Source organism: Panthera pardus, unplaced genomic scaffold (genome assembly GCF_024362965.1).
Source record: "Panthera pardus isolate Hobbes unplaced genomic scaffold, ASM2436296v1 HiC_scaffold_18, whole genome shotgun sequence".
Lineage (NCBI taxonomy): Eukaryota > Metazoa > Chordata > Mammalia > Carnivora > Felidae > Panthera > Panthera pardus.
In genome coordinates this window covers 16840614-16867709 of record NW_026526743.1, presented here as the reverse complement: position 1 = coordinate 16867709, position 27096 = coordinate 16840614, and the positions used below count along the sequence as shown (strand labels likewise).

General features: G+C 39.6%; 2 protein-coding genes across 13 annotated transcripts in view; one reads left to right on the top strand and one right to left on the bottom strand.

Annotated features, from left to right (window-relative positions):
* The window catches only part of LOC109251419 (zinc finger protein 30 homolog), a 58988-nt gene extending 38073 nt beyond the window's left edge, over window positions 1-20915 (top strand). For 9 of the 12 annotated variants that reach the window (XM_019422977.2, XM_019422983.2, XM_019422979.2 and 6 more), the window contains 4 exons: window positions 6733-6818; window positions 9100-9226; window positions 10521-10619; window positions 16459-20915. In XM_019422977.2, the coding sequence (XP_019278522.2) occupies window positions 6733-6818; window positions 9100-9226; window positions 10521-10619; window positions 16459-18152 (2006 nt within the window). In that variant the 3' untranslated portion in view covers window positions 18153-20915. Of the gene's footprint in view, window positions 1-21; window positions 193-6732; window positions 6819-9099; window positions 9227-10520; window positions 10620-16458 lie in introns of those variants that run through there. The other 3 variants (XM_019422984.2, XM_019422982.2, XM_019422985.2) reach the window with 3 other exon arrangements.
* ZNF790 (zinc finger protein 790) overlaps window positions 7510-27096 on the bottom strand; it is a 57298-nt gene continuing 37711 nt past the window's right edge. Inside the window, exon 7 of the mRNA XM_053906366.1 lies at window positions 7510-8257. Coding sequence (XP_053762341.1) covers window positions 8209-8257 — 49 coding nt within the window. The 3' untranslated portion in view covers window positions 7510-8208. The remainder of the gene's footprint in view (window positions 8258-27096) is intronic.

Genomic DNA, 27096 nt, shown 5'->3' with positions numbered 1-27096 from the left:
GGTCACATTTTTGACTACATTTCCCGGAGGCCACCGCGTCCCTGCGCCATTTCGTACACTTATTCCGTTACGTCTTGATGCAGGGATCCAGTCTGCAGCGGTCAGGTGAGTGGACCGTCTCACTGGGACCCGCACGCTGCATTTAATTTGGAGCATCCAGAAAGAAGTTCTCATATGGTGCTGGGAATACCGGTATGCCAGCTGGGGCTCGGTGCTGTGAGGAATCGGGACGATCCTGGCTCTGGACTACGTTTCCTTTAGGTCATAGAGCTCCAGGTTGATTCCTTACGGAAGTCGGCCTTGCCTGGGGAGTAGCTGTGACCTTCTTCTCCGGCAATATCTGCACCGTCACTTCGGTTCAGACCGGCAGAGGCGTGGTGCTATTAGCTTTTTCCCTCAGCCCCTGTGATGTGGGCGTGCACTTAGTGCCCCTCCCGGCTGGCAAACTCCGCGCCTTATCTTTGGTTCCGGTAGGACGGGATAGGGAATATGTTACCCTTAACGTTCCACCGTGCTGGATGTGTGTGTCCCTTTCTGTGGCGGCGCGATGGGCTCGCCTGCCGTCTTCTAATGCTTTTGGCGGCCAGGGATACTTCGCACCTGTGTACTTTACCCCCGTATGACACGGACAGAGTCCGTTGAGAATCGCGCGGTTCCAGGTGCTGCAGTTTCCTCACTTTACTGTGCTGAGAACGTGACTATTTTGAAGCTCTATAATGAGGATTTACACCTGAAGCGCCCTAGGAAGGGAGAAGACCACCATAATAGGATGCCCCATTCTACTTTGAGAGCCCTGTGGGGAAAAGCAATCCCTTTCTCTGGCCTGAAGTTGTGGGAGATGATCCTAAATATTTTGTTGGCTGTGAGAAAGGCTTGGTAGCCTATGATTGTTTAGTCCCTTCTACTTTTTCTAACAGAGCCACACAGGAAAGGAAAAGAATATTGCACATCTAAAAGACTTGCCTAAAATGAGTTACCATTTTCTTCCTCCCCTCAAGTTTCTTACTTTTCAAGATGTTGCAGTACGTTCTGCAACATCTTAAGGAAGAACCAGCGATTCAGTGACTTGTCCTTAGGCATTAGCTATCCCCATAAATGATGGCGCTCCAGGGATGAGCTCACTAGGCTAACTCCACTCCCAACCACACTACACCTGTTCTCTCCACCCAATGGCAAATCAGCCATTTCTAAGATTTTTGATGACAGAGAACTACGTCCTCCGGAGGAAATTTGAAGATTTTTATTTTAACTTTATTATGGAAAATTTCAAGCAGGATAGAAAGTAATATAAACCCAATGTGCTCAATACCCACCTATAATTTAAAACGTTTGCAAATAGCCTTAGATCCTTCCTCCTTTTTTTCTGTAGCATTTCAAAAATTGTATAATTTTATCCATATGTATACATATATAACCAAAAAACACATTTTTAGATAACCACAGTGATGTTACCCCAACTTGAAAAACTAACAGTAATTCCATAATATCATATATGCAATACATACATATTTGTTTCCCCAGTATTTTCAAAGATAGATTTTTACAATTGGTTTGTTCAAATCATGATCCAGATAAGGTCTACACAGTGCATAAGGTTGCCAAACATCTTAAATTTCTTTAATCTGTAAATTTCCCTTCTATTTTTTGCTTTTGTTTTATTTTAATTGGTATTACTGATTTGTTTTTTAAAACTAGGTTTATAGAATATTCTACATTCTGCTTTTGGCTAATTGCTTCCTTAGGGTGTCATATAATTTGTTCTCCTATGCCCCGTATTTCTGTAAATGAGTAGTTAGTTCTAGAAACTTGATCAAATCCAGATCATATTTTGCCTAAATCCCATTTTCAGACAAAAATAATTCATAGTTGGTGCCTTGTACTTCCTATTACATCACATCCTGAGGCTTTTAAAGTCTGGTGTCCCACTTCTGGTGATGCCATATTGATCAGTGTTCAAGGGCTGTCCACTTAACCTTTTTATAAGGCTCTCCTTTTTTCACCTATTAATAGAGGAAGGTATTGTCCACCCACCCACCCTCCTCCCCCCCGGGGGATAAAACTTGGTTCTTAGCAGGGCAAACTCTTAAGATATTGCAATGGTTTGTGGCCCTTGGAGCCACACAGTACATAAACACATATACAGTATAACCATGGCATTAAAATTTTATAGTTGAATAGTGGTTAGGGAAAAAAAAGGTGTCTAAAAAGGCTCTTTCAGCCTTTTTAGGGGAAACAAGGGGAAAAAAGGTCAAGAAACACCTAAAGTTTATAACATCCATTTATGATTGATGGTGAGATCTGTTATTTCATTAAAGATTACATACAGTGATTTTTAAAAATTTAATTGTTTTATTATTTATTTTAGAGAGAGTATGAGCAGGGGAGGGGCAGAGGGAAGGAGAGAGAGAGGGAGATTCCGAAGCAGGCTCCAGGCTCTGAGCTGTCAGCACAGAGCCCCACACGGGGCTCAAACTCATGAACGGCAAGATCAAGACCTGGGCCAAAGTCGGATGCTTAACTGACTGAGCCACCCAGGTGCCCCTACATATAGTGATTTTTAAAAATTCTCTCACTTCCTTCTGCATTTCTTAGTTGGAGTTCTATAAATAAGAAATTTGCTTCAAAACTATTTGGTTATCCTCAAATTCAGTTCATATAGAAAGACAATAATCTATTTGATTCTTTGCCTTTATATATTAGTTTTCAGAGAAATTAGTTGGCATCCTACAACCTCCTAAAGAGTCCCAAAAGTAAGTGAGTCAGTTTATTTTGAGTATTCATGGGTTTTGGAAATACATTTGATAGGTTTCCAACCACTGTAATCTTTTTTTTTTTTTTTTTTTTTTTTTAGAGAAAGAGAGAGAGAGAGAGAGGACACATGTGCACATGAGCTGGTGGGGCAGAGAGAGAATATCAGGGCTCAGGGCTCAATGCAGGGCTTGATCTCATGACTGTGAGATGAGGACCTGAGCTGAAATCAAGAGTCAGTCACTTAACCAACTGAGTCACCCAGGTACCCCTCATTATTCCTTTTTATCTCAAACTGCCCTCTATGTATTTATTACTTTTTAAAATTTATTTATTTATTTTGAGAGAGAGAGAGAGAGAGAGAGAGAGAGAGAGAGAGAGAGAGAGAGAGAGAATCCCAAGCCGGTTCTGTGCTGTCAGCATGCAGTCAGACACAGGGTTCAAACTCACCAACTGTGAGATTATGACCTGAGCCGAAATCAAGAGTCAGACACTTAACCGACTGAGCCCCCCAGGTACCCTGAACTGCTCTCTCTTTAGCCAGTGGGAGTCCCTTCTGGTCAGTTCCTATGTCTTTTGACATGATCATATAAGAATTGATAGCTTATTTACTTTCTGGCACAAGCTGTCCCAAGTTCACCTTGTACATTTTCTGTGCCAGATCCAAAATGAGCCATCTCTCTAAGGAGTTCTGGTTCCTCTTATGGATCATGGCATATAGAGACTACAGTTTGGATATTAGGAATATTCATTGTCATAGGGCTGTCATTTCTTCTAAGGCTTTTCAGAGGACAAAGCTAATAACTTGTTTTTAATGTATAAACCATAATCATGAATTCATAATCATATTTCCATTTAGACCAATGATAACAAGGTTTTTTTTCTATTTGATTTTATAACTTTGTCTCTCCTTTTATACTGACATTCTTGGTTGCTAACAACGTTAATATAATTAGTCTGTTTTACCTGAAAATGTACTTATAATGGTGTCAAAACAACAATAGCAACATTACAACTATCAAAATAGGGAATGTTTGTAAATTTATTTTGGTTATCATATTTCCTATATTTAAGGTTCATGTGTTACATTTGGTTATGTCTCTTTAGTATCTTAATCAAGTATAAATGTTCTCATAACATTTATTCAAAAAATTTTTGTTTTGATATAATATTACACCCCCAAAATAGTAGAATGAATTCTCATATGCCCTTATAGTTTTATTAAATTGTTAACATTAGCTTTTCATTTGCTCTTTCCTTCTACATATGTTCTTTTTTTCTGAACCAGTCGGTAGTAATTTTCAGATATCATGTTCCTTTATCCATAAAAATACATCAGTGTATTTTTCTAAGTACAAGGACTACCACTATCATTCATTTATTAAAATCAGGAAATGTAGCATAGATATAATAATTATTTAATTCAGAATTCATAGAAAAATTTCACTAGTTGCCCCAGTACTGCCCTTTATAGCCTTTTTTCCCTTGATCTGGGATCCATTCCAGAATCACATCTAAGATCAAATATTTCATTTAGTTATCACATCTCTTTAGTCTTATTTAATCTGAAATAATTCCTTGTGTATGCCCATTGGCTGCCTTGTGGATGTTGTTTGTATTTGATCATGCTTTTTTATTTGACTTGGGATTTGAGGATTAAATAAAAGTAATGTTTTATTCTACAAAAGTTATTCACCATGTCTCATAAAAGACAAATTTGGACTTAGCTAACGAATGACTTTATTTATTTATTTAAAAAATTTTTTTTGACATTTATTCATTTTTTGAGAGAGAGAGACCGTGTAAGTGGAGGAGGGTCAGAGAGAAAGACACAGAATCAGAAGCAGGCTCCAGACTCTGAGCTTGTTAGCACAGAGCCGGACGTGGGGCTTGAACCCACGAGCTGTGAGATCATGACCTGAGCTGAAGTCACCCCTGGGAATGACTTTATTTAAAGGATCACTGCAGTGAGGGAAGGAAGACTTGTAATTGGGAGAACACTCCAACCGTAAGATCTGCAGGCATCTAAAAGGTCAGGCAGAAAAGAATTTTTTTTTATAAGGAAGATAAAGCCAGAAAGAACTGGGACAAGTGGGGAGTCAGAAGTGTAGATTTTGTTCTCTGAAGCTTGTATCATTGTTAAGAGGATTGTTTGCATCCTTTGCTGGCTCAGAATACAGGGTAGGCCAAAGTTCAAAGGCCTGACAGAAGGAAAGAAGCCTGACTAAAGTTTGGTCAAGTAAAGTTATCGGGCATTTTTGTCCAGATTAGTGAGTGGGGTCAAACAGCTCAGCTAGTCATTTATGAGACAAAGAATGGCCATTTGGAGGTTCTGCCTGGCCTTCTCATAGGTTAAAAAAGGGGGGAAGGGTCATCCTCCAGTCTTATCTAAGTCATAGAGGGAAGGGAGGTTCATTTAATTCACCTGTTTCCTAGTCTATAAAGGATGAGGGGGTATCTCTCATTGTGGCTATGGCTATTTTTCAGGATCATAGTTCTTGGATAAAGTTTAACATTGTGAAACCCACCAATTATGTCAAGGGCTGAGAAGTTAAAATGTTGACAATATGTGAATGAAGATCAAGCGACCAGTTAAAAGTTTCTTCTATCTAGTAGAAGTTAAGTTCACTAAAAATATTTTTAAGAAATTAATTTTTCAATTGTTTTACCTTTTGTTGGAAAAGAATGGTTTTGAATGATATATTAAAATTTTAATTACATTGTTTATATTATATACTTTTTTTTGATTTTTTAAATGTTTTTTTATTTTTGGAGAGAGAGTGAGAGACAGAGCACAGGCAGGTAAGGAGCAGAGAGAGCAGAAGACACAGAATCTGAAGCAAGCTCCAGGCTTGGAGCTGTCAGCACAGAACCCAATGTGGAGCTCAAACTGTGCTCAAACTCCCACAAACTGAGATTGTGACCTGAACTGAAGTTGGACGCTTAACCATCTGAGCCACCCAGGCTCCTCTATATTATATAAATTTATATATATTTATATAAACTTATATATAACTTATATATACTTACATAAATACATATATTACAGTGTATCTGACCTATTAAAATTTCATGCTGGAGGGGGACAACTAGGAAAAAATGTCTAAAATGGCTCCTCAGAGGGGCAATGATAGAAAACAATGTTGGGAAATACTGTTTTAGCCATTTGCACAAATCTATTTTTATGTCTTTCAGGAAGTATTTCAAGTTTTTCTTCCTACAGGTTTTATGCATTTCTTGTCAACCTTAGGCCTAGATACTTCATCCTTTTTGTGGCTTCCTAAGTTCTGTGAGCCATCCTAGCAAAGTATCAAACCTAGGAGGGGACTGTGGGAGCCCCCAATTTATAGCTGAGTGATCCGAAGTACTGGTGGCCAGGGATTTCAGACTGACTTCTGGAATCAGGAGCAGTCTTGTAGGATTGAGCCCTTAAGCTGTGGGAGCAAAGCATCTCACTTTGTGTGTATATGCGGGGGGCGGGGGGGGGGGAGGGGAGGTATCTGGGGAAGCTGATCTCAGGGCTCCCTAGGTATGCCCCTATCCTAAAGATGTGAGATGCCCTGGAAAACTAGCACCCTGTGAGGTCCTATTCAGCATCAGGGAGATTCAGGAGAAGTTTGGCCTGAATTCTTTCTGCTGTAGCTGTATTCCATTGGATTTGCAGGAAAGCTAAGATTTTTCCAAACTCCCTCAAAGAGGTAAAGTAGGGGTGGCTGAGTGGCTTAGTTGGTTAAGTATCTGACTTCAGTGCAGGTCGTTATCTTGGAGCTCGTGGGTTTGAGCCCCACGTCGGGCTCTGTGCTGACAGTTCAGAGCCTGCAGCCTGTTTCAGGCAGGCTCACACTCTCTCTCTCTCTCTTAAAAATAAACAAACATTAAAAATTAAAAAAAAAAAAAAAGAGGTGAAATAAAGTTAGTGTCAAGGTGCTTATTTTGTGGGCTCTGAGGCAAGGTTTATCTCATGGCTTCTGTTTCTCTCTCCAGCCCTGCGTTCTCTGAACTCTGCACATCTCCAGGAAAAGAACCCAGAAAACCAATCAGTCCTGATAGTTCTAGAAAACATGCCCCATGTGAGTTACTGTTTCATTTTTCCTTTTTTTTTTTTTTTAAGATTTTTTTTTTTTAATTTTTTTGTAATCTCTGCACCAAATGTGAGGCTCAAACTCACAACCCCGAGATTGAATTGCATGCTCTACCGACTGAGCCAGCCAGGGGCCCCTCATTTTTCCTTCCTGAAGTGATGTGTTGTGTGATGTGAGCGCCAGATTTATTTATCCCCAAATTTTCTGCCTTGCTTAGCTGCCTGAAGGAACCACTCCCAAATTTCTCCCATTCCAGTGGCTAATCCTAGCAAAGAGCTCCATTCTTTTCTAAATGCTTTTCCCCTCACCAGAGAGTGTTTAAGTATTTTTTTCAGATCATTCTACATATTTTACATGCAAAGTCTTCTGCCAGGAGTCCTAAGGAAGCAGTATTAAAAGCAGTATTCCTAATACTAATACTCCCCTTAAGAGCAGTATTAGTATAATGGTTTGGTGAGGTAGTTACATGGGACATATGGCAAACTGATCTTCTCTATAGACCTGGGTTTCCCACTTGGAAGTGACAGCATTTCTGCTGGGTGTTCTAAGTCTCAGTGTATGATAAGATTTTCTGCAAGGCTTTTAAGATTGGGTGAGGAACTGAGTCCCGAGAAGGAAGAGATCTTGCCTCTTGCAGTTTCCTGTTGATGCCATGACAAATTACTATAAACTAAGTGACTTAAAACAACATAAGTTTATTATCTTATATTTCTGGAGGTGAGTGTCTGAAATTAGTTTTACAGGCTAAATTTAAGGTGTTGGTAGGTCTGTGTTCTGGAGGCGAATCTATTTCCTTGCATTTTTCCAGCTGCTAGAGGCTGCCCACGTTCCTTGGCTTGTGGCTCCCTTCCATTTTTACAGCCAGCAGTCATCATTCTGACCTCTGCTTTCATTATCACATCTCCTTCTCGGTCTCCCTCTACCATTTAATGTTTATTTATTTCTGAGACAGAGCATGAGTGGGGGAGGGGCAGAGAAAGAGGGAGACACAGAATCAGAAGTAGGCTCCAGGCTCTGAGCTGTCAGCACAGAGCCCGACATGGGGCTCGAACTCACAGACCGTGAGATCATGCCCTGAGCCGAAGTTGGACGCTCAACCTACTGAGCCACCCAGGCGCCCCTCCCTCTACCATTTAAAATACTCTTAAGATTACATTGGTCCCAAGCAGATAATCCAGGATAATCTTCCCTTTTAAAGATCCTTAATCACATCTACAAAGTTCCATTTGCATTATAAGGTTACATACTCACAGGTTCCAGAGATTCAGATGTGGACATCTTGGGGAGGGTGTTATTCTATGTACCACAGTCCTATTACCCAGGAACCAATGAGAGGATGACCAGCAGTCAGGTTTACCTTGGAGTTGGCCAGAATGTGTCAGTGATACCCGAGGCACCTAGATTGGCATCCATAAACTAGCTGTAGCCTAGGAACACAGAAAGTAGAAATAAAACCTGCCAAATGCCTACTCTCTTGAGAACTGTAGATTCTTAGAGCTCAAAGACGTTGGAGAATTAAATGAAATACTCCCAAATAAGCAGATCATTTCATACATAAAATGGAAACATAATATTGTGACTTGAAGAATTCAAATCTTCAAAACATTCTTTTTTAAAAAATATTTATTTATTTTGAGAGAGAGAGTGTGTGTGTATGCACAAGCCAGGGAGGGACAGAGACAGAGGGAGAGAGAGAATTCCAAGCAGGCTCTGCACAGAGCCCGATTCAGGATTAAATCTCACGAACTGTGAGAGCATAACCTGAGCCAAAATCAAGAGTCAGATGCTTAACTGACTGAACCACCCAGGTGCCTTAATCTTCAAAAAATTCTTAAGTTATATCCAAATTCTATGTTTTAGCCTAGAGATTTGTTAAAAATTGTTTGGAAAGATTTCATTAAATTTGTTTATATTTTTCTTTAAGGGGAGAAGAAAAGGAAAGAACTCATATTTGTTGAGAATTTATTATTTTTTGATAATCTGAAAAGCTTAATATACTGTGTGATTACATGTAATATTTCATTTAATTGGAGAACTGCATTCATCTGGCCTTTTGTATTCCTGGACTTTTCTGGATAATAGAATTGTCTTACTATACATTGGAAGTTTTGTCTTTGTTCAGGCACCTAATTTCTTTAATGTTACAATGTGTTCAGCCATGGCCTATTTATTGTCATCCCCTTCCTTCACACCCTCTTCTTTCTTTCCTCATTTTACCTCGAAGTCATTGCCATATTTTCACCAACAATAAATGGATTTGTTGTTTCAGTGGTTGGTGACTTTCAGGGATGTGGCCATCGACTTCTCTCAGGAGGAGTGGGAATGCCTTAACTCCACTCAGAGGGATTTGTACAGGGATGTGATGTTGGAGAACTACAGCAACCTGATCTCACTAGGTAAGATCATCTTGTACAGAAAGGTTTGAGTGTTTTGGAGGTAGAGATGTAACCGAACTCAAGGTGCACTAAATTGCACACAACCCAAGGAAATGTTGAAAGCAAAGAACTTTGTATTACTTGCTACAGAGACAGGGAGATTGGTCTGAATGCACTGTCTCCCTGTGGGATTATTACAGGAAATTTTTATGCAGTGTATCAGGGTGGGGGCAGGGAGTTTGTGTAAGTAAACACTTTTGGTTCAATTAGCATGTCCAGCATGTCAACATGCCAGTATGTACATCGTATGTTCAAAAAATGGTGGAAAACTCTATCCATGATAAGAGATCTTATTTTTTTTTAATGTTTATTTATTTATTTTGAGGAGGAGAGAGGGACAGTGAGAGAGGGAGAGACAGACTCCCAAGCAGGCTGCATGATCAGCATGGAGCCTGACATGGAACTTGATCTCACGACTGCAAGATCATGACCTTAGCTGAAATCAAGACAGATGCTTAACTGACTGAGCCACCCAGGCACCCTAGAGGACATCTTATTATTATAATGAGCTAAGGTAACTTCAGGTCAGCTCAGGGGGGCTTCTGTGCAGGTCCTCAGCTCTATTCTGGCACAGACTGGCTCACATAAGGAGCTAATGGGCTAGACATACTTAGCAAGGAACTGTCAGGTGAAACACCTATTTAGGTGTCTCCTTGGCTGGAAATATTGATTCTGGAAAACAATTCTGCAAAACAATTATTGATTCTGCTTTTGTCTTTTCCCCTCCTCCCTTCTGCTGATAGCTTTAAGCCCTCTTATTGGAATAACTTCCCCTTTCATTCTAGCTAACAGAAGTAGACAGCTCCACTGTGTACCTTCTTTTGTTTTATATATATTTTTTTCAATATATGAAATTTATTGTCAAATTGGTTTCCATACAACACCCAGTGCTCATTATATAATTGTTTTTAATGTTTATTTTTGAGAGAGAGAGAGAGAGAGTATGAGTGGGGGAGGGGCAGAGAGAGAGCGAGAGACACAGAATCCAAAGCAGGTACCAGGGTCTGAGCTGTCCGCAGAGAGTCCCACACGGGGCTCAAACTCACAAACTGCGAGATCATGACCTGAGCTGAAGTCGGACGCTCAACCGATTGAGCCACCCAGGAGCCCCTCCACTGTGTACCTTCTTATTTCTCATCCTTCAGACCTTCACATATTCCTCTGTCACTTCCTTCAGTGTCTTTGATGACCAGTGGACTGGATTTGAATCTGGGACTCTTATACCATGACCATATCCCATTTCTTTTCTTTTAAGCTGGATGTGCGATCCCTAAACCAGATGTGTTTTCTTTATTGGAGCAAGGGAAGGACCCCTGGATGGTGACAAGAGCCATGACAAGAAGATGGAGCTCAGGTGAATAAAGAGCAAGTCACATAGGAGCAGCTATTGCTCGTAATAATACAGCTGGTCTGTGAGGTGGCAACACTTGGAGATGTTTGCATGAAGCTCTCTTCAAAGGCCTGTGGAAAGAAGCCTAAGGTCTCAGCAGGAAGGTGATATCAATATGAGTTGCCAAAGGAACTTCCTTTCCAACTCCCATTTACCATTCTTCTTCTCTCATATTCCCCTTTTGTTTTAATGAGGAAGTTACTTTTCATTTCTTCCAAAGATAATCCTTTTATTTATTTTTAATTGAGTTGGTGTCTCTAGCCAGCAAATGTTTATGGAGAGCTTGCTGTGTTCTTAGATTAGGATAATCAGGGATGATCTCCCAGAGGAAGTAATTTTGAACTGAGTCCTGAATGAAATTAGCCATGCAAAAAAAGGGAAGTGTGTGTTCAGTCACACGGGACAGAAGTGTAGAGGCCCTGAGGAGATGCTGAACTTCACTTATTTGAGGATCAGCCTTCTGGCTGCGTGGCTAGAACAAAGTCAGCGTGGCTAGAACAAGGAGAGTGAAAGTGGAAATTAGTGATGAGGTCAGAGAAATAGGCAGAGAACAGATCACATAAGACCATGTAGGCCATTGCAAGGAATGTGATTTTATTCTAAGTATAAGGAGCTGTTGAAGGGTTTTGTGCAGATGAGTAAGGGATCTTTGTTAACATATCACTCTGGGTGCTTATGTAGAATGAGGTTAAGAATGAAAGCAAGAAGGCCAGTTAGAGGACACTAGTTCAGGAGTCCACTTTAGAGATGATAGTGTCTTGGAATGGGGTCTAATATGTGAAGAAAATGAGAATGGGTTATATCTGATGGTACAATTAATAGGATTTGCTGAAGGATTGGAAATAGAAAGAAGCATCAGAGTTTGGAAGCCTGCAGAAGGAAGTCAAGAGTTGTGCATTGGAGATGGCCATTAGATATTCTTGACAGAGAAGTTAGATAAGCATTTGAAAGCCTGCAAGATGGTAGTCAGGACTGAGGGATAAATATAAGGTAAATATCTCAATGATGGGGCGAGATGAGAGACTAGGGAAGAAATAAGCCAACAATAAAAACTGTTGTGGGGTAATGACTTAACTCACCAGGCAGTGTTGAGGACCCATTTGAGGAATTCTCAAAAGTACAAATAGAGTTTTAAAATGTATTAGAAGTTTTTTATAATAGTGCCCTAATAATTAGGACAAAGAAATATGGTTTAAGTTTATATATGTAGAATTATTTCAACTGTATAAAAGTGCAAGAAAAAAAAATCCTGGAAGCAAATATGGGAAAAATGTTAGTTATGAGGGTGGGAGACAAAGGGGGAAAAAGTATTGACAGGAAATACAGACATCTCTTTTGAGAAGTTTTACCAGGAAGGAGTACAGTAAATGGATAGGAGCTACAGGGTGAACCATAGAATCAAAGGAGTTGTTTTGTTTTGATTTTGAAGGAGAGTCTTTAAGGTGGAGATAAATATTGGAGAGATGGTACAAGAGTAAGTGATCTGGAAATATGAGTGGTAGTGGTCAGTAAGGATGGTTACTTGAAATTGAGTTTTGGGAGGTACTGTCCTAATTAGAAATAACAAGGTCTGTTATGTCTACTTCAGGGGACGGTAGGTGGAGTGAGGTGGAGGAAAACAGTGCTTCTGGGAAGCAGGGTGCTCAAGGTTGCAATCAGAGCAAGAGGTGAAGAGAATACACAGAGGGAAGGAGGCTGAGGTTGTGGAGTATTTGCAGAAAGTATATAGTGAGTTCCTGGAGCCCTAGTGGTCAGAGTAATAGAACACTGAGTCACCATAAAAGATGTCTAGACCTGGAATCGGATGAGAGGCCTAGTGATGAACAAGGATACAGAAAGCCAGGGCTTTTCAGGAGTATTGGGATACCCAGAGATGCCAAGCATTACAGGATAGGTCTTGGAGTAGTTTCTTTGGGGAGGGTGAGTACTTATTCCTGTCATAAACTAAAGGTAGTGGGACTGTCACATTGAGAGTTTATGGAAGTCAAGACCTCCTAGGAGAATCCAGCATTAAGAGCAGGATGTGGCAGTCTTACCAGCATCCAAAGCTATGGGGGGCCTCCCTTGTAGGCTGCAGTGGGTAGAGTAGCTGTCTTTTTTTTTTTATGTTTATGTTTAGTTTAGTTTGTTTGTTTGTTTGTCTGTTTATTTAGAGAGCAAGAGAGTGTGGAGAGGTGGGGGGGGGGGGAGGTAGGAGAAGCAGAGAGAGGGGGAGAGAGATAGAATCCCAAGCAGGTTCCATGCTCAGTGCAGAGCCCATTGTGGGGCTCAGTTTCACTATCACGAGCCCATGAGCTGTGGCTGTCTTACTATAAGAGAGAATTGCAGGTGCGGCATTGCTGGAGTCTGAGATTGGGAAGGACTTTTGAGGAAAAGCAAAGGTATGTGAAAGGATGAGCCCTGAAAGGATGTAAAGCAGTAGGGAGGCCGAGGGTAGAGAGAAAAACATTCTTGGCAGAGGAAACGGTGTCCTGAAGGCCATAGAGCGATGCAGCTTGGTGTAATAGGAGGTATTCAAAGAAGGCCCTTATAGTTGGAACCTAGTGAGGGAAGGGTGCCAGGTGTGAGTTTGGAGAGTCTGCCAGGGTCTAGGCCAGGCAGAACCTTAGGGATTATAAAAATGACCCGATAGGTTGTGAACAGCATTTGTTTTTGTTTTTGTTTTTGTTTTTGTTTTGTTTTTGTTTTGTTTTGTTTCTTTTTCTTTTTTTAAAGAATATTTATTTTTGAGAGAGAAAGAGAGAGAGACAGAGTGTGAGTGGGAAAGGGCAGAGAGAGAGGGAGACACAATCTGAAACAGGCTCCAGGCTCTGAGCTGTCAGCACAGAGCCCAAAGCAGGGCTCAAACTCACGAACATCGAGATCATGACCTGAACCAAAGTTGGATGTGCAACTGACTGAGCCACGGAGGCGCCCCAGTTTTGTTTTGATTCTTAAATACAATAACATAGAGCAGAAAATTTTTAAAAATATCAGAATGCATCACATGTAGCAGAGGTAAAGATTATTTCATGACTTGTTTGTTTTATGTTGTGGGTGTGTATTTGACCATAAAATAACATGTGTTTCTTATCTCTCATTGAATTTTGTCCCCAAAGCATTTGCAAGCTAATGAAGAATCTTAAGTAGGACAGTGACATAATGTGATTTAAATATTTAATATATCACTCTTGACTGCCAGATGGAGATTAGAAGAAAGGATCTCAGGACACGACTGAGGGGATTATTGCTCTGCTTCAAATGTGTGGTGCTCTCTGGGCTTTCTGAATGTTGGTAATGGCATTGGGGATAAGGAAACAGATTCAAGAGAGATTTAGAGAATCAATTCAGCCAGAGTTGTTGAGGGGGGCAAGTATGAAAGAGGCCTCCCAAAATGACTTCTGCTTTTCAGACGCCATTTTGTCATTTTCAGCCATCACCCCTTTTGTATTTTCTCATTTTTTTCTTCCATTAATTTAACGACAATAAAAAGAACTGTTTAGAGGCACCCGGGTGGCTCAGTCGGTTAAGCGTCCAACTTTGGCTCAGGTCATGATCTTTCAATTCGTGAGTTCAAACCCCGCGTCAGGTTCTGTGCTGACAGTTCAGAGCCTGGAGCCTGTTACAGATTCTGTGTCTCCCTCTCTCTCTGCCCCTCCCCTGCTCGTGCTCTGTCTCTCTCTCTCAAAAATAAATAAACATCAAAAAAGAACTATTTAATCATGTTACTATATGTGACATGGAGAGCAGTTTAGGACCTAAACTGGATTCATTTGGTTCCTTACACTGTTCCCTTGATCACCATATTCCAGTTGGGTTCTTACCTAGTGTTTTATAAATGATATTGTGCTTCTCTGACAAAGTAAAAAGCCAGGTACTCTCATCCCAGTACATTTTGCTGACATGAGTTGATATTAAACTGAGCTGTGTGGGGTTTTTTGTTTTTGTTGTTGTTTACAATTTCTTTCTGCTTTTCAACAAAAGCAGGTTTTCCTTGGATTTCTGACTCATTTCTAAAGACTGTTCAATCTCCAATTTATTGATTTATGTTTATTTCCTTTCTCAACACCATCCTCTATTACACTCTACAGCTTATGTGCATTGTTGTCAGAGATGGTGGCTGCTGTTCCAGTCACATTAGATAGTGTTCTTCTACATATTAAAGTTATATGACAAGTATAGACAATCAGATAAATGAGAGAATAAGATAAATCATGAACCCAATTCAAGTTTTCAGGGATAGTCTTTCTGAGCAGCTGCCATTTTAGTTAGGACATTTCAGACAAAAAGGAACTGGCCATGCAGAGAGCATTCCTGGCAGATAGAACAGCATGTGAGAGTGTGAAATGGGAAAGGATTTTATATGTTCCAGGAACTTCAATAAAACCAGTAAGGCTAGAGCATTGTTCCTGAAGATAGTGGTGGTTCAAAATGAGGTGAAAAAAGTAATCAAGAAATGGATCATGCAGGGGCTTTTAGGCTTTGAACAGGAATTTGGATTTTATTTGAAGTACAAAGGGGTAAACCATTGAAAGGTTTTAAGCAGTATTCTCAATTTTTTTTTTAATATCAGAAGCATCTGGAGAAATGAAAAATGAAAGAAAATTTGTATTTTTAAAGTTGCTGATAAATACTGAATGTCCAGTAATGGCTCTAGGTACTAGAAATAAAGCAGAGAATGAAACAAAGTCATTGCTTTGATTAAGCATGGGCAGACAGACAAGGCACAAACTTTAAAACTAGTATATCCATTAGTGATAAATGCAATATAGGTGCATTTCTATATTGGGTGTTTTGATAATGTGTCATTTGAATGGAAAACTGAAATGAGAGAGCAAACCATGCAGGTATCTGGGAAAAGAGCATTCCAAAAGGTAAACACGGAGGTATACACTTGGTATTTTTGAACAGCAAGGAAGCCATTGTGGTGAGAACAAAATGAATAATTAGGAGTGGCAAGAGATGACATCAGAAAAGTGGCCAAGGGCAAACTCATGTAGAGTCTGTGGACCATAGTAAGGTCTTGTGAGCCATAATAAGTAAGAACTTAGGATATTATTCTAAGATGGTAAACTCAGAAGATTTTTATAGGGGAATAAGGTAATATGAATTACATTGTAAATGAATTCCTCTGGCTGCTGTGTGAAGAACAGATTGCAGGGACAATTGCAAGTGGCTTGGCCTAGAGTGATAGTAGTGGATGTGGTCGTACTTGATAAACTTAAAAAAAATTTTTTTGATGTTTATTTATTTTTGAGAGAGAGAGAGACAGAGTGTGAGCAGGGGAGGGGCACAGAGAGGGGGAGACACAGAATCTGAAGCAGGATCCAGGCCCTGAGCTGTCAGCCCTGAGCCCAATGTGGGGCTCAAAGCCAGGTGAGATCATGACCTGAGCCAACATCAGACACTTAACCAACTGAGCCACCCAGGCGTCCCTTGATAAACTTTTAATAGGACAGGTAGTAGGTCTTGTTGGTAGATTGGATATCTAACTAGACATTTGATTGAATGTTTATAGGGGAGTGTTTTTGTTATTTTATAAGCTTCTTTGGTTGGATTCTAATCTACTCCAAAGTTTGAGAACCACACACTTAAACTGTTTTCCTAATTACTTTGCTCCCTATAAACTCCCCTCATTCTATGCATTCTCCTTGTGCCTTTTGTTTTAATTACACAAAATATTTCAGCACTGTTTAAGCCATTTGTTCTTATCAGAATTTTTATTTTACCTATCATTTTTATTTTAGAAGTTTCATTTCCCCTTGTTAAAAAAAAAAAAAAAAAAAAAAAAAAAGAAGGAATTTGCTCTCTTGTTATCTTACAGACTTGGAATCCAGTTGTGAGACCAAAAAGTCATCTCCAGAAAAGGGAGCTTATGAAATGGAATCACTGCAATGGGAAAATAGGAGGAAACCTATCAGCCATAATTTTGATTACAATGGTCTTAGAGATAATATGGAGGGCAAAGGCAAATTTGAGGATCAACAGGGAAGTCAGGAAGGACTTTACATGCACATGAAAATTACCTATGGAGAAAAGGCCACCCAAAGCCATTCTGTGTCACCTACTCTTCATCCACTAAATCCTACCAGGGAAAAATTGTACAAATGTAAGGAATATGAACAAGCTTTCAGCTACCTGTCATGCCTTACTCCACATGAGAAAAGCCATAATAAAGAAAAACACTCTGAAGTTAAGAAACGTAGGAAGACCTTCAGCAAAAAGCCAACATATATTCAACATCAGAGGATTCAGAATGGTGAAAAGCCTTATGAGTGTATGGAATGTGGGAAGGCCTTTGGTCGTAGTTCTGATCTGATTCAACATCAGAAAATTCATACTAATGAAAAACCTTATCAGTGTAAGGCATGTGGGAAAGCTTTTATTCGTGGTTCACAGCTCACTGAACATCAGAGAGTTCATACAGGAGAGAAACCATATGAATGTAAGAAATGTGGAAAAGCCTTTAGTTATTGTTCACAATATACTCTCCATCAGAGAATTCACAGTGGTGAAAAACCCTATGAATGCAAGGAATGTGGGAAGTCCTTTATTCTTGGCTCTCAACTTACTTACCATCAGAGAATTCATAGTGGTGAGAAACCCTATGAGTGTAAGGAATGTGGAAAGGCCTTTATTCTTGGTTCACACCTTACTTATCATCAAAGAGTTCATACTGGTGAAAAGCCTTACAGATGTAAAGAATGTGGGAAGGCCTTTTTATGTGCCTCCCAACTTAATGAACATCAGCGAATCCATACAGGTGAGAAACCCTATGAATGTAAAGAATGTGGGAAGGCCTTTTTTCGTGGCTCACAACTTACTTACCATTTGAGAGTTCATACAGGTGAGAGACCCTATAAGTGTAAAGAATGTGGAAAAGCCTTTATTTCTAATTCTAATCTTACTCAACATCAGAGAATTCATACAGGTGAAAAACCCTACAAATGTAAAGAATGTGAGAAGGCCTTCATTTGTGGCAAACAGCTTAGTGAACATCAGAGAATTCATACAGGTGAGAAACCCTTTGAATGTAAGGAGTGTGGAAAGGCTTTTATTCGTGGTGCATATCTTACTCAACATGAGAAAATTCATGGTGAGAAACATTATGAATGTAAGGAATGTGGGAAGACCTTTTTTCGTGCCACACAACTTACATATCACCAGAGAATTCATACAGGTGAGAAACCCTACAAATGTAAGGAATGTGACAAGGCTTTTATTTATGGCTCACAACTTAGTGAGCACCAGAGAATTCATAGAGGTGAAAAACCCTATGAATGTAAGCAGTGTGGGAAGGCCTTTATTCGTGGTTCACATCTTACTGAACATCTAAGAACTCATTCTGGTGAGAAACCCTATGAATGTAAGGAATGTGGGAAGGCCTTTAGTCGTGGCTCAGAACTTACTCTACATCAAAGGATCCATACTGGTGAGAAACCTTATGCATGTGTCCAATGTGGTAAAGACTTTAGACGTCATTCACAACTTACTCAACATATGAGGCTTCATAATTGAAAAAGCTTTGAATATGATTTAATATAAAAAAGGCTTCAACTGTATTCAACACCTCTGGAATATTAGAGAACCCATATTATGTTCGTAATGAATGTAGGATATCCTTTTACTTGTGCTCATAATGAACTCATTTTTAGAAAGCCTATATTAATGAATGCAGAAATAACTTCTGAAACACAGTAAACATTTATTTTCATTTTCATGTTTTTATTTTTTATTTTTAAAATAGGCTTCATGCCCAGCACAGAGTCCAACTTAGGGCTTGAACTCACGACCCTGAGATCAAGACCTTAGCTGAGATCAAGAGTCAGACACGTAACCAACTAAGCCACCCAGGCACCCCCTATTAAACAGTTTTAACAATCTCTATAGCCTTGGAATGTAATCTGAAATATATCTTTTATTGAGTACTATCTCTATTTCACCATTTCCTGTGAAATTGGAAAAGTTACTTAACCTCTCTTTGCCTCAGCTTGTGTAAAATAATGTAATGATATTACATTGATTGAATTATAGATGATTAAACACATGTAACTCCCTTTGGACAGCATCTGATACTCAGTATCTATTATTATCACTGGTATTATCATTATTATATGCTATTAGAGAAGTCAAAGGGCAGGAATATTTTTGAATACAGTAAGATATAAGCATTCTATTACCATCTATCCCTTTCTGTTTCTTGTTTGGGTTTGGTCTGGTTTTACCATCTATCCTTTTTTGAACACCAGATAATTTATTCTGTGACAGAAGCTTTAGGACATCATAAAGGCAGAAAGGCCTCCATTTTAGAGTTCATAAATTTTGCTGCACCAGATAATTCATACTGCAAAAAAACTATGGAAGAAATTCCTTTAGAGTTGTAGAGATTTTTTATAAAATCAAGGGGAGGTCATTTTTCTACAGCAAATTCCAAAAGCAGAAGTCATTTTACTACATTTTCTAATTACTTTTTTAAGGGAAAGATAATTTTTTATCAAGAAAATTATAGCCAAGTGGCTCCATTAAAATACAACTATATAAATTATTACTGTCTTAAATGAGAAATCAAAACAAAATTTACTAACTACAGCTTTTCTCATTATCTGTATCTGATAATATGTTGAAGAATAAATTTTCAGATGCCCACATTTCAGAGCCTACTTCCATTATTTTAAGTGGGGAAAATGATGCTTCTGGCCCTTTCAAGTGTCCTGATCAGTTTTCCCAAATGTAATTTAAATTCATCTTTAAAAAAATTTTTTTTTAATGTTTATTATTTATTTTTGAGAGAGGGAGACAGAGTGCAAGCTGGGGAGGAGCAGAGAGAGAGGGAGACACAGAATCCAAAGCAGGCTCCACATTCTGAGCTGTCAGCACAGAGCCCAATGCAGGGCTCAAACTCACGAACTGTGAGATCATGACCTGAGCTGAAGCCGGACGCTCAACCGACTGAGCCAGCCAGGTGCCCCTAAAATATTTGCTACATTGATCATAATTCATTGACATATATTTGGCATATAACATATTTGCATATTAGAAAATACTCTGAACCAGACTCTCCAAAATATGTTCAAGAGATAATAATCTCCTAAATACCATTGGAGGAGAGGACTCTGTCTCATTGCATATTGTGGTACATAACCAAATTCCCTTATTGCCAATGAATTACACTTTGAGCAAGCCGAATTAAAAGGTTGTAAGAAGACCTGCAATAAAGAAAATATTACTATTATTCAGCACACTGTTTCCCAGTCCTGACCATGAATTCTTTCCCCTCCATAATATTTACTATCTTTGGGTTATGAACACACTTTGAGAAATCCATTGCTGACCAAAAAGAATAATTATAAGAGAAAATTTAAGGCATTATGGAAGTTAGTTAAACTTAGTGGGTGGTGCAGTACTTTTGTGTTCTAAAATTAATCAGTACACTATACAAGAAGAGTCCCTCTAGCTCAAGTTTTCACAACCCTTTCCCTATTCTCTCATCATCTAGATTGATTTAATTAGATTTTTATTCTTGATGCTGTTCTTATAAGACTGTTGAGCCTGGGTGGCCCAGGCAGTTAAGCATCAGACTCTTGGTATTGGCTCAGGTGATCTCCCAGTTTCAGGAGTTTGAGCCCCACGTCCCACACGGGGAGCCTGCTTGGGATTCTTTGTCTCCCTTTCTCCCTGTCCCTCCCTGACTTGCGCTATCTCTGCCTCTCTCAAAATAAATAAAAAAATTTTTAAAAAAGATGGTTTAATATGAAACTTGAATGAATATTATCTCAGTACTTTATTTCATAAATCATTTTGAAACTAAGAGTTTCCCTATTGAGGTAATGGTGAGGGGATAGGAATGTACACTAATCAAAGAATTCATAAAGACAAACAGGTTGTGGTTGCTATACTGCCTTAGTTGCTACTTTAAGGTATACTGATACCATCATACCTGTTCAAATTAAGCTTTATTTTCCCTACATGCATACAATTCTTTTCAAAGGTCACTACATTCCTCTTACAAAGTTATGTAACAAAGTTTACCCCATACCAAAGTTACAGTGTAAATTAAAAAGAATCACATTCACTATTGCTCATCCATCTACTGTTAAAACTTTGGTTTTTATCTTGTGATGTTTCCTTCTGTTCTCAAATATGGTCCACATTTGAGTCTAACAAAAGTATGTTTTAATGAGATAGCTACCCACTCATCTGTAACTTGTTTTATTTTAACTTTTTTATTGTAGAACATACCAAACGTAACAAAAATAGAATAGTAAAATGAACAGACATGTACCCATCACGTTTTTATTTTTATTTTTTAATTCAAGTATAGATAAGATACAACATCGCATTTTTAAATGTTTATTTATTTATTTTGAGAGAGAGAGAGAGTGAGCGAGCAGGGAGGGGCAGAGGGAGAGACAGAGAGACAGAGAGACAGAGAGACAGAGAGACAGAGAATCCCAAGTAGGCTCCACACTTAGCAATAGAGCCCAACACAGGGCTCAATCTCACACTGTGAGATCATGACCTGAGCTGAAATCAAGAGTCACACGCTTAACCGACTGAGCCATCCAGGCACCAAGCATCACATATTTTTAATAATCACTTCTATTTTACTTTTCTTGTTAATCTTCCAAATATTTTTGCTGGAATATTTTAAAGCCAAACAGTATATTTTATTATTTTTAATCTTTTAAGATACTTTATTTTATTTTATTTTTATGAAATTTATTGTCAAATTGGTTTCCATACAACACCCAGTGCTCATCCCAAAAGATGTCCTCTTCAATACCCATCACCCACCCTCCCCTCCCTCCCACCCCCCATCAACCCTCAGTTTGTTCTCAGTTTTTAAGAGTCTCTTATGCTTTGGCTGTCTCCCACTCTAACCTCTTTTTTTTTTTTTTTTTTTTTCCTTCCCTCCTCCATGGGTTTCTGTTAAGTTTCTCAGGATCCACATAAGAGTGAAAGCATATGGTGTCTGTCTTTCTCTGTATGGCTTATTTCACTTAGCATGACACTCTCCAGTTCCATCCACGTTGCTACAAAGGGCCATATTTCATCCTTTCTCATTGCCACGTAGTACTCCATTGTGTATATAAACCACAATTTCTTTATCCATTCATCAGTTGATGGACATTTAGGCTCTTTCCATAATTTGGCTATTGTTGAAAGTGCTGCTATAAACATTGGGGTACATGTGCCCCTGTGCATCAGCACTCCTGTATCCCTTGGGTAAATTCCTAGCAGTGCTACTGCTGGGTCATAGGGTAGGTCTATTTTTAATTTTTTGAGGAACCTCCACACTGTTTTCCAGAGTGGCTGCACCAGTTTGCATTCCCACCAACAGTGCAAGAGGGTTCCCGTTTCTCCACATCCTCTCCTGCATCTATAGTCTCCTGATTTGTTCATTTTGGCCACTCTGACTGGCGTGAGGTGATATCTGAGTGTGGTTTTGATTTGTATTTCCCTGATGAGGAGCGACATTGAGCATCTTTTCATGTGCCTGTTGGCCATCCGGATGTCTTCTTTAGAGAAGTGTCTCTTCATGTTTTCTGCCCATTTCTTCACTGGATTATTTGTTTTTCGGGTGTGGAGTTTGGTGAGCTCTTTATAGATTTTGGATACTAGCCCTTTGTCCGATATGTCATTTGCAAATATCTTTTCCCATTCTGTTGGTTGCCTTTTAGTTTTGTTGATTGTTTCCTTTGCTGTGCAGAAGATTTTTATCTTCATGAGGTCCCAATAGTTCATTTTTGCTTTTGATTCCCTTGCCTTTGGGGATGTGTCAAGTTAAGAAATTGCTGCGGCTGAGGTCAGAGAGGTCTTTTCCTGCTTTCTCCTCTAGAGTTTTGATGGTTTCCTGTCTCACATTCAGGTCCTTTATCCATTTTGAGTTTATTTTTGTGAATGGTGTGAGAAAGTGGTCTAGTTCCAACCTTCTGCATGTTGCTGTCCAGTTCTCCCAGCACCATTTGTTAAAGAGACTATCTTTTTTCCATTGGATATTCTTTCCTGCTTTGTCAAAGATTGGTTGGCCATACTTTTGTGGGTCTAGTTCTGGGGTTTCTATTCTATTCCATTGGTCTATGTGTCTGTTTTTGTGCCAATACCATGCTGTCTTGATGATGACAGCTTTGTAGTAGAGGCTAAAGTCTGGGATTGTGATGCCTCCTGCTTTGGTCTTCTTCAAAATTACTTTGGCTATTCGGGGCCTTTTGTGGTTCCTTATGAATTTTAGGATTGCTTGTTCTAGTTTCGAGAAGAATGCTGGTGCAATTTTGATTGGGATTGCATTGAATGTGTAGATAGCTTTGGGTAGTATTGACATTTTGACAATATTTATTCTTCCAACCTATGAGCACGGAATGTTTTTCCATTTCTTTATATCTTCTTCAATTTCCTTCATAAGCTTTCTATAGTTTTCAGCATACAGATCTTTTACATCTTTGGTTAGATTTATTCCTAGGTATTTTATGCTTCTTGGTGCAATTGTGAATGGGATCCGTTTCTTTATTTGTCTTTGTGTTGCTTCATTATTAGTGTATAAGAATGCAACTTATTTCTGTACATTGATTTTGTATCCTGCAACTTTGCTGAATTCATATATCAGTTCTAGCAGACTTTTGGTGGCGTCTATCGGATTTTCCATGTATAATATCATGTCATCTGCAAAAACTGAAAGCTTGACTTCATCTTTGCCAATTTTGATGCCTTTGCTTTCCTTTTGTTGTCTGATTGCTAATGCTAGAACTTCCAACACTATGTTAAACAACAGCGGTGAGAGTGGACATCCCTGTCGTGTTCCTGATTTCAGGGAAAAAGCTCTCAATTTTTCCCCATTGAGGATGATGTTAGCTGTGGGCTTTTCATAAATGGCTTTTATGATGTTTAAGTATGTTCCTTCTGTCCCGACTTTCTTGAGGGTTTTTATTAAGAAACCTTGCTGAATTTTGACAAATGCTTTTTCTGCATCAATTGACAGGATCATATGGTTCTTATCTTTTCTTTTATTAATGTGATGTATCACATTGATTGATTTGCGAATGTTGAACCAGCCCTGCATCCCAGGAATGAATCCCACTTGATCATGGTGAGTAATTCTTTTTCTATGCTGTTGAATTCGATTTGCTAGTATCTTATTGAGAATGTTTGCATCCATATTCATCAGGGATATTGGCCTGTAGTTCTCTTTTTTTACTGGGTCTCTGTCTGGTTTAGAAATCAAAGTAATACTGGCTTCATAGAATGAGTCTGGAAGTTTTCCTTCCCTTTCTATTTTTTCGAATAGTTTGAGAAGGATAGGTATTATGTCTGCTTTAAATGTCTGGTAGAACTCCCCTGGGAAGCCATCTGGTCCTGGACTCTTATTTGTTGGGAGATTTTTGATAACTGATTCAATTTCTTCGCTGGTTATGGGTCTGTTCAAGCTTTCTATTTCCTCCTGTTTGAGTTTTGGAAGTGTGTGGGTGTTTAGAAATTTGTCCATTTCTTCCAGGTTGTCCAGTTTGTTGGCATATAATTTTTCATAGTATTCCCTGATAATTGCTTGTATTTCTGAGGGATTGGTCGTAATAATTCCATTTTCATTCATGATTTTATCCACTTGGGTCATCTCCCTTTTCTTTTTGAGAAGCCTGGCTAGAGGTTTATCAATTTTATTTTTTCAAAAAACCAACTCTTGGTTTCATTGATCTGCTCTACGGTTTTTTTTAGATTCTATATTGTTTACTTCTGCTCTGATCTTTATTATTTCTCTTCTTCTGCTGGGTTTACGGTGTCTTTGCTGTTCTGCTTCTATTTCCTTTAGGTGTGCTGTTAGATTTTGTATTTGGGATTTTTCTTGTTTCTTGAGATAGGTCTGGATTGCAATGTATTTTCCTCTCAGGACTGCCTTTGCTGCATCCGAAAGCATTTGAATTATTGTATTTTCATTTTCGTTTCTTTCCATATATTTTTAAATTTCTTCTCTAATTGCCTGGTTGACCCATTCATTCTTTAGTAGGGTATTCTTTAACCTCCATGCTTTTGGAGGTTTTCCAGACTTTTTCCTATGGTTGATTTCAAGCTTCATAGCATTGTGGTCTGAAAGTATGCACAGTATGATCTCAATTCTTGTATACTTATGAAGGGCTGTTTTGTGACCCAGTATGTGATCTATCTTGGAGAATGTTCCATGCGCACTTGAGAAGAAAGTATATTCTGTTGCTTTGGGATGCAGAGTTCTAAATATATCTGTCAAGTCCATCTGATCCAATGTATCATTCAGGGCCCTTGTTTCTTTATTGACCACGTGTCTAGATGATCTATCCATTGCTGTGAGTGGGCTATTAAAGTCCCCTGCAATTACCACATTCTTATCAATAAGGTTGCTTACGTTTATGAGTAATTGTTTTATATATTTGGGGGCTCCCGTATTCGGCGCATAGACATTTATAATTGTTAGTTCTTCTTGATGGATAGACCCTGTAATTATTATATAATGCCCTTCTTCATCTCTTGTTACAGCCTTTAGTTTAAAGTCTAGTTTGTCTGATATAAGTATGGCTACTCCAGCTTTCTTTTGAGTTCCAGGAGCATGATAAATAGTTCTCCATCCTCTCACTTTCAATCTGAAGGTGTCCTCAGGTCTAAAATGAGTCTCTTGTAGACAGCAAATAGATGGGTCTTGTTTTTTTATCCATTCTGATACCCTATGTCTTTTGGTTGGCACATTTAGTCCATTTACATTCAGTGTTATAGAAAGATAGGGGTTGAGAGTCATTTTGATGTCTGTAGGTTTCATGCTTGTAGCGATGTCTCTGGTACTTTGTCTCACAGGATGCCCCTTAGGATCTCTTGTAGGGCTGGTTTAGTGGTGACGAATTCCTTCAGTTTTTGTTTGTTTGGGAAGATCTTTATCTCTCCTTCTATTCTAAATGACAGACTTGCTGGATAAAGGATTCTCGGCTGCATTATTTTTCTGTTCATCACATTGAAGATTTCCTGCCATTCCTTTCTGGCCTGCCAAGTTTTAGTAGAGATATCGGTCACAAGTCTTATCAGTCTCCCTTTATATGTTAGAGCATGTTTACCCCTAGCTGCTTTCAGAATTTTCTCTTTATCCTTGTATTTTGCCAGTTTCACTATGATATGTCGTGCAGATGATGGATTCAAGTTACGTCTGAAGGGAGTTCTCTGTGCCTCTTGGATTTCAATGCCTTTTACCTTCCCCAGTTCAGGGAAGTTCTCAGCTATAATTTCTTCAAGTACCCCTTCAGCACCTTTCCCTCTCTCTTCCTCCTCTGGGATACCAATTATGCGTAGATTATTTCTTTTTAGTGTATCACTTAGTTCTCTAATTTTCCCCTCATACTCCTGGATTTTTTTTATTTTTTTCTCAGCTTCTTCTTTTTCCATAATTTTATCTTCTAGTTCACCTATTCTCTCCTCTGCCTCTTCAATCCGAGCTGTGGTCGACTCCATTTTATTTTGCAGCTCATTGATAGCATTTTTTAGCTTCTCCTGGCTGTTCCTTAGTCCCTTGATCTCTGTAGCAATAGATTCTCTGCTGTTCTCTATACTGTTTTCAAGCCCAGCGATTAATTTAATGACTATTATTCTAAATGCACTTTCTGTTATATTGTTTAAATCGTTTTTGATCAGTTCGTTAGCTGTCGCTATTTCCTGGAGATTCTTTTGAGGGGAATTCTTCCGTTTCGTCATTTTGGATAGTTCCTGGAGTGGTGTGGAACTGCGGGGCACTTCCCCTGTGCTGTCTTGAATAACTTGCGTTGGTGGGCGGGGCCGCAGTCAGACCTGATGTCTGCCCCCAGCCCACTGCTGGGGCCACAGTCGGACTGGTATGTACCTTCTCTTCCCCTCTCCTATAGGCGGGACTCACTGTGGGGTGGCGTGGCCCATCTGGGCTACTTGCACACTGCCAGGCTTGTGGTGCTGGGGATCTGGCATATTAGCTGGGGTGGATCGGCAAGGTGCACAGGGGCAGGAGGAGCAGGCTCAGCTCGCTTATCCTTGGGTGATCCGCTTCAGGAGGGGCCCTGTGGCACCGGAGGGAGTCAGACCCACTGCCAGAGGGATGGATCTGTAGAAACACAGCATTGGGTGTTTGCAGGTGCACGCAAGTTCCCTGACAGGAACTGGTTCCCTTTGGGATTTTGGCTGGGGGATGGGCGAGGGAGATGGCGCTGGTGAGCGCCTTTGTTCCCTGCCAAGTTGTGCTCTGTCATCCGGGGCTCAACAACTCTCCCTCGCGTTGTCCTCCAGCCCTCCCACTCTCTGAGCAGAGGTGTTAACTTATAACCTCCCAGATATTAAGTCCCGCTTGCTGTCAAAATATACTCCGTCCGGCCCCTCTGCTTTTGCAAGCCAGACTCGGGGGCTTTGCTTTGCCGGCAGGCTGCCCCTCTGCCCTGGTTCCCTCCTGCCAGTCCATGTAGCATGCACTGCCTCTCCGCCCTTCCTACCCTCT